Source organism: Ranitomeya imitator, chromosome 8 (assembly GCF_032444005.1).
Source record: "Ranitomeya imitator isolate aRanImi1 chromosome 8, aRanImi1.pri, whole genome shotgun sequence".
In the NCBI taxonomy this organism is placed as follows: Eukaryota; Metazoa; Chordata; class Amphibia; order Anura; family Dendrobatidae; genus Ranitomeya; species Ranitomeya imitator.
Genome location: NC_091289.1, coordinates 145,700,313 through 145,713,210, shown reverse-complemented (window position 1 = coordinate 145,713,210; position 12,898 = coordinate 145,700,313). Strand labels below are relative to the sequence as shown.

Below are 12,898 nucleotides of genomic sequence, written 5' to 3'. Positions count from 1 at the left end.
TACTCTGGTTAGAGCCTGTTTGTGCTCTCCTCTGACGGGAGCAGTATGCACCGTAGTAGGAAATCTTCAGTTTCTTAGCAATTTCTCACATGGAATAGCCTTAATTTTTAAGAACAAGAATAGACTGTAGAGTTTCACATGAAAGTTATTTTTTTCTGGCCATTTTGAGAGTTTAATGGAACCAACAAATGTAATGCTCCAGATTCTCAACTAGCCTCAAAGGAAGGTCAGATTTATAGGTTCTCTATTCAGCCAAACTGTTTTCAGCTGTGCTAACATACTTGCACAAGGGTTTTCAATGGTATTCTAACCATCCATTAGCCTTCTTACACAGTTAGCAAACACAAAGTTCCATAAGAACACAGGAGTGATGGTTGTTGGAAATGGGCCTCTATACACCTGTGAAGATAATGCACTACAAACCAGACATTTACAGCTAGAATAGTCATTTACCACATTAACAATGTATAGTGTATTTCCAAATCATTCAATGTTAGCTTCATTGGAAAAAATGGCTTTTCTTTCAAAAATAAGGATATTTCTAAGTGACCCTACACTTTTGAACGGTAGTGTGTATAATTTTTTCAGTTGTATTTGTTTTAGTGGTACAGAGATGATGGACATCTACTTTCTACACAATTGGGCTTATTCGGCTCATAACTGTGGAAGACAACAAAAAGTTCCCAATGTAGTCACAAACAGGAGAAAATCTTGATTAACCTTCGTCCGGCTGACTACAATTGTAACTATTCCGTTTTTTAAAATTGCAATAACTTTTTTTCGAAAAGCCGTAGAGGGCTGAAATTTCGTGACATCTCTGCAGTTTTGGTCCAGAATATATTGGCCAAATATCACAGTGGAGGTATATATGAAGGTACAATTGTACCTCTGCAGCCTGTTAACGTAAAATTATGCAGCCTGACGAAGGTTAAGGGTGAGCAGTACCCTGAAACGCGTCGATGTCACATCATGTAACTTCCATCACTGATTCGGTTTTATCCTCCATTGAGCACTTTTGGTGAATAAAGAAAAGTTTGTTCACAAGTTCGTTGAGCTGGATTTTCTCCCGTTTATGTGATTTCCCTATATTCTGACACAGAGTTTCCAGGGCTCAGAACACCAGAAGATGTCTACTACGGTGAGCTGGACCTAGACGAGTTCCCAATCTAGTGGCAAAAATCACAGCCAAGACGAGATGATCTTGATGTCAAGATTTGGGTCATGTAATCAGAACCAGGACAGCGCCAGCGCAGAATAAATCGAGGCAGGAAGGAGGAGGAGAATAAAGAGGTCATATGATATAGACAAGCGACATCTTTATTCTGATGCCCCGGTTTGCCTACATTTTGTGCTGGCATTTCTCCATGAATGAGTCAGATTATCTGCATTGTTTACCTCCGGGCCAGAAGTGATTACTGATCATAATCTGTGGCTTATTTCACGAAAATGGTAGACCGATTCATCAAGACTGGCGTCGCAGACACTTACGCTACACCAGTCTTGAAATGGGAAGAGTCCGGGCATGGCTACACCCACCGGTCCCATTCCTCAAAAATGTCATGACTGGAGTAGCATTTCTGAGGAGCGCCAAATTCATTAAGAGGCGCCACTTCAGAAATGCCACTCCAGTTATGACACTAGAGGAAATGGACCGACTAGCATAGCCATGCCCCAGCCTTTCCCATTTCAGAGTAGCTGATTCAAGCTGGTATGAAAATGTCAAAAGTCGCAACATTTTTGAGCAACGCTAAGTTACACAACAATTGTGACTTTTCAAAGCTGTTATGCAAGTTGTATGGCATAAATGCTTTGATGAATCAGCCCCTATAACTTTTTTTTAGTGCTAAATTTGTCTGCTCCTAAAAAAATACAGGCGGCAATACATTTTCTTTATTCATTAAAACCAATTACTGAAACTTTACATTTTCTGATTTTTTGATGTACGATAGTTGAATATGCAGGGTGGTCCTCTTGCCTGAGCTGCCATTACCTGGACACATGCTTTACAGCAGCCACTTTGGCAGAACATAAATAGTCTGGAAATGACTTGCCTTTTAGGAGAGAGGTTTCTAGGCACACACTGTGATCTGTGCGAGGATATTGTTAAAAGGTGATTGTCACAGCACACCTCCTCCCCTCCCTGCACAAGGAGGCATGGATAGGTGCAAAACAAGGAGACGGTAAGGTGCACCGAACAGGGGCTTGGCTCCATCGGCCAGTCTGTGCCAAGGAGTCCACTTTACATTTGAGGGGACTAACCTCCTAACAATAGGTTATTACCGGCACTTAAGAAAAAAAAACAAAAAAAAAAAAACAGGGGATGTGACTGCAAGCAGATATATTAAAAAGGCCATAAAAAATATAGAAAGGATAATTACTCTGCACACATCGAAAAATGCTGAAACACCCCTTTAGAGCATCGTCAACATTTTTTTGCGATTTGGGCTAACAAGGCTGCGCAGCGGATATTTCTTTTCTGCCTTTTTAATTTTTGTGCTGTTGTGTTCAACCATTTTTTGTGCCTTTTATAAACGCTGGATCAATAAAGCAATTCTCTGAAGAAGATGTGAGTGCCGGATATCGCTAGGACTGCTGCTATTACTGGAGTATTTACCTGGGAAGGCGAACTAATTAACCTTTTAAATGTGAAAAAGGAGCATTGTCATATTTTATGTTTATGACATACCGCATCTTCAAGATATCAGGGACTTGCGTATCTCTCGAATTCGGGCCCCAATATGTGCTCTGGTTAGGGGAGAGGTCAACAGCATTCCCATTCATGAATACTTGAATTTTGAGTACCATACCACCGACAGCAGCTTGCGACTGGGTCCCCGCTCCCAAAATACAAGTCAGTCCCATTGGTAGGACCCACATTTACTATCCTAAGGATATGCCCATAAATGTACAATTTACCTTTTAAAGGAGTTGTTCAGCCTTAGCGCGACTGCAGATTTGTAGCCTCTGTGACTGCAGACTTGTGAATCCTTACATCACGCACACTGCATGCTGTGAGGATTCTCCGATGGCGGGAGAGGCGGGCACATGACCACAAGTATATGATTTGCATACGTGTGGTCACATGCCGACTAAATGGGAGCAGCCTCACTCAATGCAAGTGTACTGAGCGAGGCCTGACAAGTCTAGTCGGATTGTGGCTGGAGTATACAAATCACATACTTGTGGTCATGTGTCCGCCTCTCCCGGCACCAGAGAATCCTCATGGCGTACATTGTGCGCGATGTGAGGATTCACAAGTCTGCAGTCACAGAGTAACTGCAGACCTGTGGGCTAAGGATGGACGACCCCTTTAAAACACTAATGTATGCGTTGGCCAATTTTTGGAACGTAGCTGGTAAATCCACAAGCATGTTACTCTAAATTTCCAAAAATATTGCGTATTTAAAGATTATGGATCACATCAGTTATAAATATTTCTGAATACAGTATCTAACAGATTTTTTTATTTTTTTTCTTAATTCAACAAGAGCCATACAATACATATATTCATAAAAAATGTCCTATTCTTCAATTCTTTCGTGGAAATGTATGAAAGGGCAAGAAACAAAAAATTAAAAAACTACTAAAATACTGCCTTCATTTTTTAGCCGCTGCCAGTGAACTGGCACGAGTCGAATTGAGCACCGGTGGAAGAATGGACGAGTTACACAGCAGCGTGTCACATACAGCTCCTCAATGTGTGGAAATATTCACAGGTGAAAAGTACAGAATCAATAGCAAGTTTAGACTGAACACAAAAAAAAAAGAAAAAAGGAAAAAAAGGAAAAAAAAATTTTTTAACACTTGAATTAAAACAAAGTAACAGTTTGGTTCTGTCTGTACAGTGTTTATTCCAGACTGTCCAGTGTCCATATTGATAGCGCTAAGAGCTCGCATCCTGCATTTACTGGTATGATCGAGCCGCACAGGACGACGATCAGCTCACGTCTTGTCTTCTTAGTGGTGAACATTTGATCTGGCTCATCTGAGGACAACCTTAGAAGAAGTCATCGATGATCCGTCTCGAGAGTGTCATTTAGTCTGTAGGCCCGAAATTAAAGTCTTATGAACAAAAGGTGTCGTCCATTAAACTAACAGCGCACGGTGTCCTCAGTTTGACTTTGGATAGATTTTTTCATAGAAAAAGTTCTGTGACAGAATGTACAGTTCTCCATCTTTTTCTCGTACTGCGTGCGCCCTGACAAACTGGAACTGCTCGAGTGCAAACTCGTAAAATTCATTCTCCATTTTCCAGATGTCTGACTGCTGAAGTTTCGCAGTCGTCTCCTTGGAAGGTGCCTTTTTCTCGGTTGTTTTTCTTAGGTGAGATTTTTTACCTTTTGCACATGAAAGCAGACAAAAAGAAAAAAATACAGAAACTTAGAAAATTATAATAAAAATACACAAAATTATTTGTAATTCAATTGCAGTAGAAATCACCAAAAGATAGGTATAATATTCCTCTCAAATCCAAGACCTGCAAAAGGTCAGACATAGCCAGATTAAAAAAAAAAATTTATACCCCTTGTTCCCCTGAGTATTCTGCTTTTATGTTTACTTTAAGCTTGCCATAAAGGTCCAGAGATCTGGGTATTTTTTATTAAGTGTTTTTTTTATTATTATTATTGTGCTAAAAAAAAAAAAGGTTTCAAACTCATTGATTGATCTATTGCGGCTATGACGTACCTCTCAGTGGGTCCCTGATCTTACAGGTGTGAAGCCATGTGCCATCCAAAGCCACAGTGATCCTGCACCAGCAGGGCAGGCAACCGGGGCCCTACAGCACCCATGCTACAAAGCTGAGCCCCCACGGCTCCAGGACACACCACCCCACAGGACCAACACCAACATGCAGCACGTGTAGCCTGTATGGTGGAAACGGTCACCACAAAAACACTATTAACCTGCAGATATGAGGGTAATAGCGTTACTAACCTGCCCTGCGCCTGCACTTAGCCAAACGCTGCAGGGAGAAAATGGAATTTTATTCCCCCGCCAGCGCTCTGGTTTCAGTCACAGGGGCGACGCCATTACAGATTCAGGTGGTCCTAATGCAGAGCCAGTGTCAATCAGGGCCCAGAAGGGGGGATACATCCAGCGCTCTGTATTCTGAACCTGCGCCGATGCCTCCCCCATGACTGAAACCAGAACGCTCCCGGGGAAATAAAGGTTATATGTTCATTTTCTCCCCCAGCGTTCGGGTAAGTAAGTGCAGGTGCCAGGCAGGTTAATAACCATATAAAACTGCAGATTAACTACTAATAACATCATATCTGCAGGCTAATAGTGTTTTATTCTGGTGACAGGTTCCCTTTAAGGCCGGGATCACACATAAGCGAGATACAACTGTGTCTCGCAGGTGAAAACCCAGCTCTGGCGCCGGCACTCCGGAGCGGAGCGTGCAGTTGCACAGCAATACATGGAGCTGCACGCTCCGCTCCGGAGTGCCGGCGCCAGAGCTGGGTTTTCACCTGCGAGACTCGGCCGTATCTCGCGTATGTGTGATCCCAGCCTAAAAGAAAAAAGCTGAATACTTAGATGAACAGCAGGAATAAAATAAGGGAAAACATTTTTTTTTTTTTTTTTTTAATTTTTAAATACTTGAGGACAGGTCTTTTTTAAATGGATTTTCTAATGGCCAGGATCCAGGAAATCTCAGAAATACCATAAAAAAGACGCAGTGCTTGACTGATCATAAATTTTCTTTAGCGGAGATTATTACGGCCGTATTTGTGCCTCCACATTGGGTCCTGAGATCTGTCATCAGTATGGGACATGTATCTGAAAACTGACATCTTCATAGGGATCCATGAAGACATCAGGTCAGGTCCTTAGACCTACGGTCGGGCCGGAACATGATCGTATTATGGGTGTAGCAGGTCCAAGGACCTGACCGCTTTAGTGACACATGAAGCTTAAGGTGAGGTCCTTAGACCTGCGGTCGGACCGGAACATGATTGTATTATGGGTGCAGCAGGTCCAAGGACCTGACCGCTTTAGTGACACATGAAGCTTAAAGGTGAGGTCCTTAGACCTGCGGTCGGACCGGAACATGATTGTATTATGGGTGCAGCAGGTCCAAGGACCTGACCGCTTTAGTGACACATGAAGCTTAAAGGTGAGGTCCTTAGACCTGTGGGAGGGCTGGAACTTGAGTTGATAACGGGCACCTTGGTACACCTTTATTAAAGATGCAAGGCCTAGCCTGACCACAGGTCTATGGACAAACATCTTCTGATGTCACCGAGACAACTCTGACGTGGTCGTTGGGAGGTAATCACTAGAACAAAGATGTACCCCTGTATTTTCTGTCTCAAGATCTTTGAATCTCAAGTCATACAATAAAAGGGCATGGCACGCCATTACACACGAGTGATCTTGTGGGTCTCAAGAGGTCAGACACGTCTTTGTGCCACCCAGAAAGTGTTTAATGGTGAACCTTCCTTGAGACAATATTACCAGGACGTGCAGCGGTTCTGAAGGACAGATGTGTTTTACTTCTGTGCGGTCCAGTGGATTTATCTCTTACTGTGACAACGGATCACAAGGTGCCTCAGTACCTGATCGGTATAACTCTGTGGCTCCTCTGAAGAAACGAGGTAACGCAGCTTCCAGCAACATGATAAAATCTTCCAGCTCCTCCGTCACTCCCACCAGAAAGTATTCATTAATCAGGTTGTACTTGGCCTGGTCCAGGGCCCATCTGCTCCCCACATTCCTGAAATGAGAGCTCCGTTATAGGCATTCTTTTTGGAAAAGGGCAGCGGACAGGAAAAAATGACAACACTTATGGTATGTGCACAAGCTAAGTAATTGCTGCACAGTTTTGTCACAAAAACTGAAGCATTTCCTAGTAGCAGAAATGTGAAGGACACTCCTGAAATCTCATGCACATGTTGCTTTTTTACCCCTCTTGCAAATTTGAAAAATTCTGCAAAAACAAGAACTGACATGTGGCATATTTAAAAATCATTCCAAAGCATTAGAAAAACACAAACGCAATAATAATAAAAAAAAAGTATATAAAAAAGCTCATAGTACACAGATTTGTTTCCCGGCAACACATCAGTATGTCCAGCAGCTTCTTCTGCTGCTGAGAATTTTGAACGTGAGCACATACCCATAAAAATAAATACCGTACTTCAGAGATTTTTCTTCTTCTTTCTCTATATCATACAAGCATCTAGTGATAAGAAAAAAATGCTCAAAATCTTTGACCTAGATGGACATTTGAGCTCGAGTTTTAACATGAACAATGTGGACACTAGTATGGCGGTGCAGAACAAATTCCGAAATCCAATATGGTTCTCACTATAGCTGGTGCTCAGTTGTAGGACCCAATGAAAGGTTCAGTAATCTCTGGCCGTGGACTGGATCCCTTAAAACCGCCTCCTAACTCCCGGCATCCGCGGCCCTTGGTTTTATCAGCCGGCCTCACGCAATATCATCATTCTAGAGTGACGCACGTTGTGCCGCAAGAATGGCGTCACACCAGGCCAGTTAATCAAAAGAAGAGCGGCGGATGCCGAGAGCTGGACGGCGGGTCTCAGGGCTCCGGAGAAGGGATTTCACGCCTGGCTGCTGGGCCGGGACCTGCGAATCGATTTACAGCAAGGTTAGTTCACATCTCGTACATCAGACCGGTCTCAGAAAAGATTGGGCCATGTGACAGAGCCTATAAAACACCGCTGATCGGCCGTCGGGATGATGTTCTCCATCCCTGTATGATACATACAATCCGCCATTTACTTATTATCTGCTGACTGTCGCCTTCCTCCCTAATAAACATTCGTTTAGTGATATTTTATCATGGCAAGTGAAACTATATTCACAAAATGTAGACGTTTAGTCTCAGGGAGCGATGAAAGTATTCTCCTTATTCCCCTTACCCACCATCTACAAGTCGTTACCATTAGAATAACATTTTCAGAGGCGCCTCGCACCGCCATAATGGCTTTATAGCTTCTTCAACAAACAAAAAGCGCGAGTAGTAAAGCCGCAGCTACGGAGCCATAAAACCTACACAATCGTCAGCGCCAGGCATTAATGTATGGAAAGCATGATGACATATTAGTCAGATCTTCTGAAGCACAATTACTTAGTCCAGAAACACAACAGCAGTAATAAATAGGAGCTAATGGACAGAGAAGTGTCAATAGACCGATACAATCTCCTCAAGGAGATGGCGGAGAAACCAGGGAGGCACAAAGGACCTCCTTATGAAAGGAACAGGTCAGCAGATTTTTATCTAAGTAATCTGTGGGCTGAATGAGGTAGGGGTTGAAGCACTGATTTCAGCGGTGTGTCACTTACTAGGCTGTGTGCCGTTTCTATACAATGAGTGTTTTATCAGCAGGATATTATCACTGCCCTGGAATAGGTGCCCCATGATGAGACCTGGTCCATCTCCATCCCCAGCACCGATTAGCAGCTCACTGTCAATCGCCAATGTACCATGAGAGCTGAGGTGTGGACGGCGGCAGCATTTTGAGCTCTGTATCAGGGTCTCTGGAATCAGGGTCTCTTCCTATTTTACTCTGCTCTCTCGATGAGGTAGAAAACCCTTGGTGACAGATTCTGTTGCTATGTAGCTTATCTAGACCCCCAGGACTACAGAAGAGCAGTGATTGATTCTCCTAGTGACTGCTGAAAAGGAACGCTTTGAGGGCCATTCGGTGCATTTATTTGGTTGCGGATCTCAGAAACCATGACTTATGGATTTACAATTTAGTTCGTTGCTACTTTAACCCCTTCAAGACCCAGCCTATTTTGACCTTAAAGACCTTGCCGTTTTTTGCAATTCTGACCAGTGTCCCTTTATGAGGTAATAACTCAGGAACGCTTCAACGGATCCTAGCGGTTCTGAGATTGTTTTTTCGTGACATATTGGGCTTCATGTTAGTGGTAAATTTAGGTCAATAAATTCTGCATTTATTTGTGATAAACACGGAAATTTGGCGAAAATTTTGAAAATTTCGCAATTTTCACATTTTGAATTTTTATTCTGTTAAACCAGAGAGATATGTGACACAAAATAGTTAATAAATAACATTTCCCACATGTTTACTTTACATCAGCACAATTTTGGAAACAAAATTTTTTTTTGTTAGGAAGTTATAAGGGTTAAAATTCGACCAGCGATTTGTCATTTTTACAACGAAATTTACAAAACCATTTTTTTTAGGGACCACCTCACATTTGAAGTCAGTTTGAGGGGTCTATATGGCTGAAAATACCCAAAAGTGACACCATTCTAAAAACTGCACCCCTCAAGGTACTCAAAACCACATTCAAGAAGTTTATTAACCCTTCAGGTGCTTCACAGCAGCAGAAGCAACATGGAAGGAAAAAATGAACATTTAACTTTTTAGTCACAAAAATTATCTTTTAGCAACAATTTTTTTATTTTCCCAATGGTAAAAGGAGAAACTGAACCACGAACGTTGTTGTCCAATTTGTCCTGAGTACGCTGATACCTCATATGTGGGGGTAAACCACTGTTTTGGCGCACGGCAGGGCTTGGAAGGGAAGGAGCGCCATTTGACTTTTTGAATCAAAAATTGGCTCCACTCTTTAGCGGACACCATGTCACGTTTGGAGAGCCCCCGTGTGCCTAAAAATTGGAGCTCCCCCACACGTGACCCCATTTTGGAAACTAGACGCCCCAAGGAACTTATCTAGATGCATAGTGAGCACTTTGAACCCCCAGGTGCTTCACAAATTGATCCGTAAAAATGAAAAAGTACTTTTTTTTCACAAAAAAATTCTTTTAGCCTCAATTTTTTCATTTTCACATGGGCAACAGGATAAAATGGATCCTAAAATGTGTTGGGCAATTTCTCCTGAGTACGCTGATATCTCATATGTGGAGGTAAACCACTGTTTGGGCACATGGTAAGGCTCGGAAGGGAAGGAGCGCCATTTGACTTTTTGAATGAAAAATTATTTCCATCGTTAGCGGACACCATGTCGCGTTTGGATAGCTCCTGTGTGCCTAAACATTGGCGCTCCCCCACAAGTGACCCCATTTTGGAAACTAGACCCCCCAAGGAACTAATTTAGATGCCTAGTGAGCACTTTAAACCCTCAGGTGCTTCACAAATTGATCTGTAAAAATGAGAAAGTAATTTTTTTTCACAAAAAAATTCTTTTCGCCTCAATTTTCTCATTTTCACATGGGCAGTAGGATAAAATGGATCATAAAATTTGTTGGGCAATTTCTCCCGAGTACGCCGATACCTCATATGTGGGGGTAAACCACTGTTTGGGCACTCGGCAGGGCTCGGAAGAGAAGGCGTGCCATTTGACTTTTTGAATGGAAAATTAGCTCCAATTGTTAGCGGACACCATGTCGCGTTTGGAGAGCCCCTGTGTGCCTAAACATTGGAGCTCCCCCACAAGTGACCCCATTTTGGAAACTAGACCCCCCAAGGAACTTATCTAGATGCATATTGAGCACTTTAAACCCCCAGGTGCTTCACAGAAGTTTATAACGCAGAGCCATGAAAATAAAAAATAATTTTTCTTTCCTCAAAAATGATTTTTTAGCCTGGAATTTCCTATTTTGCCAAGGATAATAGGAGAAATTGGACCCCAAATATTGTTGTCCAGTTTGTCCTGAGTACGCTGAAACCCCATATGTGGGGGTAAACCACTGTTTGGGCGCACGGCAGGGCTCGGAAGGGATGGCACGCCATTTGGCTTTTTAAATGGAAAATTAGCTCCAATCATTAGCGGACACCATGTCACGTTTGGAGAGCCCCTGTGTGCCTAAACATTGGAGATCCCCCAGAAATGACACCATTTTAGAAACTAGACCCCCAAAGGAACTAATCTAGATGTGTGGTGAGGACTTTGAACCCCCAAGTGCTTCACAGAAGTTTATAACGCAGAGCCATGAAAATAAAAAAAAAAATTATTTTCTCAAAAATGATCTTTTAGCCTGCAATTTTTTATTTTCCCAAGGGTAACAGGAGAAATTTGACCCCAAAAGTTGTTGTCCAGTTTCTCCTGAGTACGCTGATACCCCATATGTGGGGGTAAACCACTGTTTGGGCACATGCCGGGGCTCGGAAGTGAAGTAGTGACGTTTTGAAATGCAGACTTTGATGGAATGCTCTGTGTGCGTCACGTTGCGTTTGCAGAGCCCCTGATGTGGCTTAACAGTAGAAACCCCCCACAAGTGACCCCATTTTGGAAACTAGACCCCCAAAGGGACTTATCTAGATGTGTGGTGAGCACTTTGAACCCCCAAGTGCTTCATAGAAGTTTATAATGCAGAGCCGTGAAAATAATAAATACGTTTTCTTTCCTCAAAAATAATTATTTAGCCCAGAATTTTTTAATTTTCCCAAGGGTAACAGGAGAAATTTGACCCCAATATTTGTTGTCCAGTTTCTCCTGAGTACGGTGATACCCCATATGTGGGGGTAAACTACTGTTTGGGCACATGCCGGGGCTTGGAATTGAAGTAGTGACGTTTTGAAATGCAGACTTTGATGGAATGCTCTGCGGGCGTCACGTTGCGTTTGCAGAGCCCCTGATGTGCCTAAACAGTAGAAACCCCCCACAAGTGACCCCATTTTGGAAACTAGACCCTAAAAGGAACTTATCTAGATGTGTGGTGAGCACTTTGAACCCCCAAGTGCTTCATAGAAGTTTATAATGCAGAGCCGTGAAAATAATAAATACGTTTTCTTTCCTCAAAAATAATTATTTAGCCCAGAATTTTTTATTTTCCCAAGGGTTACAGGAGAAATTGGACCCCAAAAGTTGTTGTCCAGTTTCTCCTGAGTACGCCGATACCCCATATGTGGGGGTAAACCACTGTTTGGGCACACGTCGGGGCTCAGAAGGGAAGTAGTGACTTTTGAAATGCAGACTTTGATGGAATGGTCTGCGGGTGTCACGTTGCGTTTGCAGAGCCCCTGGTGTGCCTAAACAGTAGAAACCCCCCACAAGTGACCCCATTTTAGAAACTAGACCCCCCAAGGAACTTATCTAGATATGTGGTGAGCACTTTGAACCCCCAAGTGCTTCACAGACGTTTACAACGCAGAGCCGTGAAAATAAAAAATCATTTTTCTTTCCTCAAAAATTATGTTTTAGCAAGCATTTTTTTAGATTCACAAGGGTAACAGGAGAAATTGGACCCCAGTAATTGTTGCGCAGTTTGTCCTGAGTATGCTGGTACCCCATATGTGGGGGTAAACCACTGTTTGGGCACACGTCAGGGCTCGGAAGTGAGGGAGCACCATTTGACTTTTTGAATACGAGATTGGCTGGAATCAATGGTGGCGCCATGTTGCGTTTGGAGACCCCTGATGTGCCTAAACAGTGGTAACCCCTCAATTCTACCTCCAACACTAACCCCAACACACCCCTAACCCTAATCCCAACTGTAGCCATAACCCTAATCACAGCCCTAACCGCAACACACCCCTAACCACAACCCTAACCCCAACACACCCCTAACCATAACCACAACCCTAATTCCAACCCTAACCCTAAGGCTATGTGCCCACGTTGCGGATTCGTGTGAGATATTTCCGCACCATTTTTGAAAAATCTGCAGGTAAAAGGCACTGTGTTTTACCTGCGGATTTTCCGCGGATTTCCAGTGTTTTTTGTGCGGATTTCACCTGCGGATTCCTATTGAGGAACAGGTGTAAAACGCTGCGGAATCCGCAGAAAGAATTGACATGCTGCGGAAAATACAACGCAGCGTTCCCGCGCGGTATTTTCCGCACCATGGGCACAGCGGATTTGGTTTTTCATATGTTTACATGGTACTGTAAACCTGATGGAACACTGCTGCGAATCCTCAGCCAAATCCGCACCATGTGCACATAGCCTAATTCTAAAGGTATGTGCACACGCTGCGGAAAACGCTGCGGAT

At 43.1% G+C, this 12,898-nt stretch overlaps 1 protein-coding gene across 1 annotated transcript in view; it reads right to left on the bottom strand.

Annotated features, from left to right (window-relative positions):
- Window positions 1–3,442: 3,442 nt before the first annotated feature.
- Window positions 3,443–12,898, bottom strand: part of HS2ST1 (heparan sulfate 2-O-sulfotransferase 1) — a 140,195-nt gene continuing 130,739 nt past the window's right edge. The window contains exons 6-7 of the mRNA XM_069737520.1: window positions 6,561–6,718; window positions 3,443–4,337 (exon numbers count right to left, since the gene is read on the bottom strand). Of these exons, the coding sequence (XP_069593621.1) occupies window positions 4,111–4,337; window positions 6,561–6,718 (385 nt within the window). The 3' untranslated portion in view covers window positions 3,443–4,110. The remainder of the gene's footprint in view (window positions 4,338–6,560; window positions 6,719–12,898) is intronic.